The 9,097-nt window shown below is 53.9% G+C and overlaps 1 protein-coding gene across 1 annotated transcript in view; it reads left to right on the top strand.

Moving 5' to 3' along the window:
• MMD2 (monocyte to macrophage differentiation associated 2) overlaps window positions 1-6,022 on the top strand; it is a 17,099-nt gene extending 11,077 nt beyond the window's left edge. The window contains exons 4-6 of the mRNA XM_030888630.2: window positions 1,516-1,617; window positions 3,241-3,310; window positions 5,581-6,022. Of these exons, the coding sequence (XP_030744490.2) occupies window positions 1,516-1,617; window positions 3,241-3,310; window positions 5,581-5,784 (376 nt within the window). The 3' untranslated portion in view covers window positions 5,785-6,022. The remainder of the gene's footprint in view (window positions 1-1,515; window positions 1,618-3,240; window positions 3,311-5,580) is intronic.
• Window positions 6,023-9,097: the final 3,075 nt, after the last annotated feature.

Below are 9,097 nucleotides of genomic sequence, written 5' to 3'. Positions count from 1 at the left end.
TCACCTAACAGACTGGATTACATCTTCACATAACAGACAGATTTCAGGATCATCTAGGTGCCATATTAATCATCATCTAAATGCCGGATTACGTCTCTGCACAACTCCCAGATCACATCACTGCATAGCTGTCGAATGACATCATGCATAACTGCCTAACCACTGAGAAGTGGCGGTGCCATGAAGGAAAGACCTGGCAGCTGCTTCTTTGTAAATGACTGCCAAGAACCCACCGGCGGTTCTGCTCTGTTCTACAGGGCTGTGGGGGTCAGAACCCACTTAACAGCAGTGAGTTGTCGTCATCATTTATAGATGTATGATATAGAAATAACATAGAACTCTATACCCACGGAGAGGAACCCTGGTAGTGTAGGGGTTATGCATTGGACTGTGATCCAAGAGGTTGGCAGTTTGAAACCAGCAGCTGCTCCGCAGGAGCAAGACGGGGCTTTCTACTCCTGTAAACAGTTCCGGTCTTGGAAATTTACAGGGGCACTTCGACCTTGTCTTATAGAGTTGCTATGAGTCGGCATCGACTCAATGACATTGAGTTGTTTTTTAAAATATGCACATATATGAACTATCTATACACGCATATGCACAAGCTAGGTAGGCACACGCATGCATATACATTATTCCTGACTATCTATGTGTGTGTGAATGTGTGTTACGTGCTGTCAAGCCGGGTCTGACTCATGACGACCCCCTGCCAATAGAAGGGAATACCCCTCAATCCGGCGCCGTCTTCCCACTTGTTACGCTTGAGTTCGCGGTTGCAGCCACTGTGTCAACCCATCTCATCCAGGGTCTTCCTCTTTTTTGCTGCCCTCTACTTTCCCAAGCATGATGGCCTGCCCCTGGGACTGGTCTCGCCTGATGGCATGCCCAAAGTGAGACAAAGTCTCGCTGTATCCTGGCTTCTAAGGAGCATTCTGGCTGCACTTCTTCCAGGACAGATTAGCTTGTTCTTTCGGCTGTCCAGGGGACTTTCTCCCTTCTCCGCAATTCAAATGCAACGACTCTTCTTCAGCCTCCCTTCCTCGGTGCCCAACTTCCACACGCACCAGCTGTCGACATAGTTGTGCGTTCAGAAAGAAGTGCTGCGCAGAGCTGTGAAGCTGCACAAACAGAACGCACTTCTCCAGGAGAGATTTGCATTGCAGTTGCTTCTCACTCTGCACGGAGGATGAGGAGCCCCACGTAGGATCCCACCACGTAACACAGGGTTTGGGGGCTTCAGAGCTCGTGGACTCGGCCAGCTCGTCCTGCCAGCAGGCTCTGCCAGGTCAGGCCCCCTCCTTGGCGATGCCCTTTCTCTTGGTCCCTGCGCGTGACCAGCCTGCTACTTGCCAGCTGCCAGGTGCTCATTGCTTCAATCTGCCACGTGCTCTTTCTGCTCCTGCAGCATCTGCTTGGGAAAGCCCGTGTGCCCATGGGGACAGGGCTTCTCTGGAGCCAGGTTTTCTGGGTCACTTATCGAGGGCTGGGTGCCCATGGGCTCCCTCTCTCTCCCAGGCTGACCCTTCGGGAGCTGGGCCCCTGGGCCTCCCACATGCGCTGGCTGGTCTGGATCATGGCCTGTGTGGGCACCATATATGTCTTCTTCTTCCATGAGCGGTAAGCCCAGCCCGAGGGCCCTGGGAGGGTGGGTGCCCCCGCAGAGGGCCCGTTGGGGGAGAGTCCAGGGTGGGGGACTCTGCCTGGGCTCTTCCCAGTGTTAAGACTGTTCAAGGCCCATAGAACCAATCTGAAGAGCTTTCTAAAAAGACACGGTAGGTTCGTAGACCCTGTCAGCTGGGTGCTAGGCAGGCTACCATTCTTCTCTAGGCTGTGAGTCTTAGGGGTCTCTAGAGAGACGTGTAAGTGGTGTTGACATTGATAGGTGATGGATGGACGGATGGATGGATGGACAGATATACAGATGATGGATAGATAGATGGATATCGATGGATGGGTGTATAAACAGATGGATAGACAGGTCATTGATGGATGATAGATCTATGACTATATGGGTGAATGGAAGGATGGGTGGATGGGTGGGTAAACAGATTGATCAAAAGTAAATAGATGGATGAATAGATAGATGAATATGTGGGTGGGTGGATAGATGGATGCTAGATAGATAGAGAAATGGATAGATGAATATATGGATCAATAGATGGAAGGATGGTTGGATGCATTGATGGATGGTTGTATAAACAGATAGGTAAGTAATAGATGAATGTAGACATATGACTATATGGGTGAGTGGAAGCATGGGTGGATGTATTGATGTGTGCTTGTATAACCAGATAGGTAACAGATGGAAGGATGCATGGCTGAGTAGATGGATGGGAGTATAAACCGAGAAGAGATGGATGGAGGGATAAATGGATAGGTAGATGAATGTATGGATGGGTGGATAAAGACTTATATCAAGGTACTGGCTCATGTGATTGTTGTGGGCTGACAAGTCCACCACCCATAAGTCAGGTGACATGCTGAAGACGCCTGCAGTGTGCATCCCCAAAGGAGAGAACCCTGCCAACATGTCCACTGATAATCTGGAGACAGAGCACAGCTAAGGAAGCTCCCCTTTCCATTGATTGATGGATCCCAGTATTACTGGATTATAATGTGGAAAATGATTACATCGCGTTGCAGAACAGCAACTAGACTGATGATTGGCCAAAGCGCTGGGTCCTCTAGCCTAGCCCAGCTGCTGCTGTGAAGACAGATCGTAGGAGTGGCTTTGGGAGTCACTCCCTCCAGCCCCATTCTGCTCAACGAGAGGGCCAGAAATAATTCAGTGGGGAAAGTAACAGGGGAAAAGGAGCAAAAGAGAGTGACTGACCCCTGGAGTCTCAGGGCCGGCCAAGCCTTTCATAGACCACGGATGACAAATAGACTTCCAGTTAGTGGCTGAGATGGAGAGTGGCTGCTTGGACGCTGTGATCGGAGCGTGGTGTCCGCTACTGCCTGGAGCATGGAGAGTCAGAAGGCATTTTAGACCCCGTGTGGGCAATCCCTGTCCTAGCCCAAGTGTGCTGTTTCACAGCTATGGAAACTGAGTCTCAGAGTGGGAAAGGGGCTCTCAACACCACTCTGCCCATACCTGCTGGGGCATAGGTGGGTAGCACCCGAACTGCTGCTCCAGACAGCGGGAAAGGTGCTTCTTCTTCCTCCGCAGACCCGGGGAACAGGCTGCTGCCTCCTCCTGGGGAGGCGCGCTGAGGCCACGGTGGCGTGTCTTCCCGCCAGGTACAAAGTCCTGGAGCTGCTCTGCTACATCGTGATGGGCTTCTTCCCTGCTCTGGTCATTCTTTCCATGGTAAGTCGCCCACCCCTGCACCGTCTGCCAGGTGGGCTCCTGATTCTCAACATGGTCAAGACTGACCTTCCCCTAGGTGGGGGGTGGGGCTTGGGGGGGAGGACTGAGGCCCAGAAGGGGGACATGACTCGCCAAAAGAGGCAGAGGAACTTGAAGGTTAACACAAAAGGCCTGGCTTCTCTATTACCCTCTGCCCCTAACTTTGAGTCGGGGGGGGGGGGGGGGGGGGGGGGGCTGGTCGATTGAATCATGATGTATATTTCCATCAAAGGGTGCGCTCTGCACAATGAAATATACATCGAGTCCTTGCTGCTGTTCAGTGCCATCCAGCATCCCCACGTGCCGCAGGGGACACTGCCCCGTGCCATCACCTCACCGTCCTTACTGTCCTTGAGCCCATCGGTGCAGCCACTGCGTCCACCCGTCCCCTTGAAGGTGCTCCTCTCTCTCCCTGCCCCTCGACTTTACCACACAGGCTGTCTGCCCTTCTCCAGAGACTGCCCCCTCCAGATATGGGGTCCAAAGCCCTTCAGACGAAGCTTCGGCACCCTCGCTTCTAAGGGGCAGTCTGGTTGTATTGCTCTCGAGACAGATCGGTTTGCCCTCTGGCAGCCTGCGGTCACGTTCCTATTATGGTAAATGCGCCGGCCTCACCGCCACTCACAGCACAGAGCAGACCGGCCCCGGGGGTTTCTGAGGCTGTCCATCTTGGCAGGCGCAGACAGCCTCACCTTTCTCCCTCAAAGGGGCTGGTGTGTGTGAACTGCCGACCTTGTATTGAATAGCTCAACTCGTAGCCCCTTGCACCATTATGGTATATTTCATAAAATGTATTATATTTTAAAATATGACTAAGCACGGTCTAGTTCATATCATTTATCAATACCATAGCAACTATCGACATACATGTGTATTTTAAATTGGCGGTTCTCAACCTGTGGGCCGCGACCCCTTTGGGGCGGGTCAAACGACTCTTTCACAGGGGTTGCCCGATTCATAACAGTAGCAAAATTACAATTATGAAGTAGCAACGAAAATACTTTTATGGTTGCAGGGTCACCACCTGAGTAACTATGAAAGAGTGGCGGCATGAGGAAGGCTGAGAACCACTGTTTCAAGTGGACGCATCACTGGGCTTTTGGTGAAGAGTCGCATGGTGGCTTAGTTTCCGTCCAATCACTTCAACCCAAGTGGCTCAGTGGCGCGCGCTGCCTTCTTCACCCGGCGAGCGCATTCTCACTGCCACGCTGTGTTTGCTTCTCAGTCACCCCATCTCCCTGCTTCCTGACAGTCTGGTCTTCGTGCTCAGCCACTGTCAGGTGTTTGGTCTGCCCCCTCTCTCTCACTGCTACCGAGGAGCGCCTGGTGGTATCGAACTGCTGACCTTGGCACTGCTATGAGAAGCCCGATTTCTGCCCCACTGCCCCACCAGGGCCCCTCACGCTTGGTGGTCCGAGGGCAAGTCAGCCAGCGGCCCCTGAGGTTCCCATTCACACGCGTGCCCGGTGGACTCCAGAGGGACGGTTTTTAAGCAGGGCTCTGCCATCAGACCCCTGGGTGCCTGCCGATAGGCTCTCGCCGCAAGACACGCCTCCTAGTCTCATCAGGGCGCCGTCCCAAAGTGACCAGAGATACTCTTTGTGCCCTGGCGAACACGGATCACTGTTTGAAGCACAAGAAAATGAGATGCACCGGAACCAGAAGCGCCAACATTAGGCCTGTTTTTTACTTACACGTGAGAATGCGGCACTGTGCTTCCGCATTGGGCCAATCAGCACAAAGCCATCAGTTACAAACCACGGGGAGAAAGATGAGGCTTTCTACTCCCATCAAGGGTTGCAGTCTCAGAACCCACCGGGGCAGTTCTGCCCTGTCGACAGCACCAGGGTGGCCGTGATCTGGATAGACCGATGGCAGAGTGTTGGCGGTGGGTCTTGCTGTTTAGCTTAGTTTATATGTGGATATGCAGACTCGGGGGCGGGTGGTGGTGGCTTGTTGATTCTCCCTTTACAAACACACTGAGCTACTTCTCCGCTTGGGTTCTGCAGCCCTGCGGTGGGCAGGTCTCCACGGCTGTCGCCCGAGTCACCCCTCTCTTCCAGTGGGTTGTTGTGGAGCTGATGCGAGGCCCGCGATACCGGGCTCGGCCTCTAGGGAGTGATTTCGTTTGGGGGCCGTGGGAGTGGCTGGGTCACTTCTCTGATCTGTGCTTCTCTTCTTTTTTGTTTGTTTGTTTGTTTGTTTGTTTGTTTGTTTGTTTGCATCGACAGCCCAACACAGAGGGCATCTGGGAGCTGATGACGGGCGGTGCCTTCTACTGCTTGGGCATGGTGTTCTTCAAGAGTGACGGGAGGATCCCCTTCGCCCACGCTATCTGGCACCTCTTTGTGGCGTTTGGTGCTGGCACCCACTACTATGCCATCTGGAGGTACCTGTATGTGCCCAGCACCCTGCAAGTCAAGGTGTCCAAATGAGGTGGCAGTGCACACTCCACGGTGCACCTCGGCTCTTGGGAGCAGAACACAGTGGGTGTATCCCTGCGAACCCCAGCCCACACCCTCTGCCCTCCCACAGGGAGAACTCTTGATGGGTCTGAGGTTCCCTCTGGCGACAGCCAGCCAGACCGTCGCTCTGGTCCCAGGTGAGAACCCAGATGTTTAGTCCCGCGTGCTGAAGAGAGCTGTTTCTGAATATAGCCTGGAGGCAACCCGGGTCCAATAATTGGTCCTTGAGGTTCTGAGACACCTGACAAGGAATCTGGTGGGTGGTGTAGACCTGACTGGGTCTTCTTCTCGCTTACCAAAGTCCTGGCTGGGAAATTGCTCCTCCTTCAGGACAAGCCAGCTGCCCGCCCGACAGGTGTGTCTGGCTTAGGGAAGTATGGGGGACCGTGGCAGACATCACCAATCAAGCACAGTACCACTGCTGTGGTTTGAAGGATTCTTTTCAGCACAAGGCTTCCGGCAGCCTCGCGCAGTCAATTTGGTCCTCAAGATGCAACCTGTTGCCTTCTCTGCCCTGGTGGGTTTAAAAGTGGGACTGTGGTCACAACATCTGCCTGTGGCTGACCACTCCACCTGCTGCTCTATTACCTTCTCTTCTTTCTCCCCCACCTTGTGGGGAAGTTCTGAGCTAAGGAGACCAGGGCGTCCAGTCCCAGAAACACCTTTGGTGCTGCTGCTCAGCTCAGGGGAGAAGCCAGCATCTGGGGAGAGCAGGCTGCTATTTGGCCAGTTCGCCTGGTCCAGAACATTCCCGAGAAACCCTGACACCACTCTTCAGGAGGGAGCACAGCAGTCTGTGGGGACAGATGTGGGAACATGCTCACCTGTCCCCTCTTTTTGTTGCCGTTGCTACATCCCTATTCTTCCCCCGGGGTGGCCAGCAGCTCTCAGAGACCACTTGCTTCCCCCATCGCTCCAGCAGGAAGTGAGCGGACCTCAGCCACCACTGAATATGGATCTGAGCAGAGAATCGGGGTGACCCCCAAGCCTGAAGCCCCCAGAAGCTGGATCCTAAGGTGTAGGGAGGGCTGGCCTCCCAGCACCCTTCCCCAGCCTGGGCTCAGCAGCTGAAGATGCACCTGAACACAGCACGGAGGGTGTGTGGTGGAGGGGTGATCCAGCTGAGGATCTCAGGGTCTCTGGTGAAGCATCAGTCTTGAGTCCCGCAGACCCCATTCTGGGACTCCCTCCCCAAGTGGGGGAGGGCGGAGAGGGGCCGGGAGAAGCCTTACACTTTGCTCAAGTACATTCTAGGGTATTCTAGCCTCTGTGACCGCACACATCCACACTGGCAGGACTTGATGTGGACACTCCACAGGCAGGTGGGCTCTGAGCTGGGAGAGGGGCGGGGAGTGTGTGTGTGTGTGTGTGTGTGTGTGTGTGTGTGTGTGTATGACTTGCCTGTGGTTTACCTGCCCTGTGGAATTCACTATATTTCCCATCAGTTGGGGTCAGAGTTAAGGAGCCCTGATGGCACAGTGGTTATGAGTGGGGCTGCTAACTGCAAGGTCAGCAGTTCGAAACCCCCAGTCACTCTGCAGGGGAAAGACAGGGCTTTCTACTCTGGTAAACAGTTACAGCCTAGGAACCCCACAAGGCAGTTCTACCCTGCCCTATAGGGTCACCATGAGTCTGCAGTGCCGGGTCAGGGTCAGGGGCTCCAGGGGGGAGGGAAGGCCGTCCAAGAAAGACTGGGGAGGGGCTCACTTGGGATGGGATCAGGGACACTGTGACTTGACCTCCAGCTGGACCTGCGACCTGAGAGGCGTCACGTTGGCTCCTGGGGCTAATGTTGGAGCCACCACCCCTCCCCATTACTAACCATCCCTACCCCCCTGCCAAGCAAGCTGGTACCACACCAGGCTATGAAAAAAACCTCTCATTGAGAAGCTGAGCTGGATAAAGACACCTACTGGGACCTGTGTGAGGCCCCGAGGTGCATAGTAGGTTACTCCTCGGGCTGCTAACCGTTAGGCCAGCAGTTTGAATACATCAGCTGCTCCTTGGGAGAAAGAGGAGGCTTTCCAGTTTTTTAAAAAGTTAGTCTTGGAAACCCACAGGGCCAGTTCTACTCTGTCCTATAGGGTTGCCGAGTCAGACAGGACTCGATGGCAGTCGGTTTGTTTTTTGTGTGTTTGTGTTAATCGTACCCAGCTATTACGCATTCAGCTGCTCACTTCGAGGTTGGCAGTTCGAACCCACCAGCTGCTCACAGGAGGAGGATGAGGCTGTCTGCTCCCGTGGATCAATTGCTCTGTGTCCTGCAGGGTCACTGCGATGTGGAACCGGCTGGACGGCAGCTGTGGATGCTGGGTGTTTGTGACTTCTTCAGTGACCCTGTGGTCCCAGCTGGCCTCCCAAGTCTCATATATGTGCCTTCATCCCCTTTGAGAGTTCCAGCTTCTGCTGCCCAGCTGGCCAGCAGGAGGCCACACTCCCGTCTCCCGAACTCTCTGGGTGGTCAACTGAGGCAGGGTAATTTTTTTCTTTTTTGACTCATCTTTCTCCTACAGGGCAACTGGTGGGTTTGAACTGCCACCCACTTGGTTAGCAGCAGGTACGTAACCACCAAAACTCACTTTCATCAAGTCCATTCGACTCATGGCGACCCAATGGGGCAGGGTAGAACTGCCCCTGTGGGTGTCTGTAATTCTTTATGGGAGTAGAAAGCCTCATCTTTCTCCTGATTAACCACCGTGGAGTCCAATTTTGGAAGGGCTCTTCTCCTTTTGTATCAACCCAAATCGGAACCCACCACCATCGAACCATTTCTGCCTGTATTGAGTTTCCAAGACTCTCAGGAGCAGACAAGCCTCATCTTTCTCCTGAGGAACAGCTGGTGGGGTTGAACTGCAGACCTTGCCTTCTAAGCAGCCCAAGGCATAGCCCACAGTGCCTAACTCATCAGGACTCCTTTCTCCCACCTTAAACACAAACCAAACCCACTGCCATCGAGTCGAGTCTGACTCAGAGCCACTCTGTCTCAGGTTTCTGAGCTGCAAATCTGCAGGAGCAGGCACCTTCCCCAGTGCCTCTGGGGCGCCTCAAACCCAAACCCAAACCATCGCCATGAAGTCGATATGACTCATAGCAGCCCTCCCGGGGCAGAGGAGAGCGGGCCTGGGGGGGTGTGGGGGGCAGTGTTCCTAGATTGTAAATCTTCACAGAAACAGCCAGCCTCATCTTCCTCCTACAGAGCAGCAGGTATGTCCGGACTGCTGACCTTGCGGTTAGAAACTCAGTGCATAATCCGCTATGCCACCACGGATCCTTAAAACCCAAA

This window comes from Echinops telfairi, unplaced genomic scaffold (assembly GCF_000313985.2).
Source record: "Echinops telfairi isolate 266 unplaced genomic scaffold, ASM31398v2 ScPeMD7_5;HRSCAF=22, whole genome shotgun sequence".
Lineage (NCBI taxonomy): Eukaryota > Metazoa > Chordata > Mammalia > Afrosoricida > Tenrecidae > Echinops > Echinops telfairi.
Note: the sequence above shows the minus strand (reverse complement) of the source record. Positions and strands in the feature narration are given on the sequence as shown.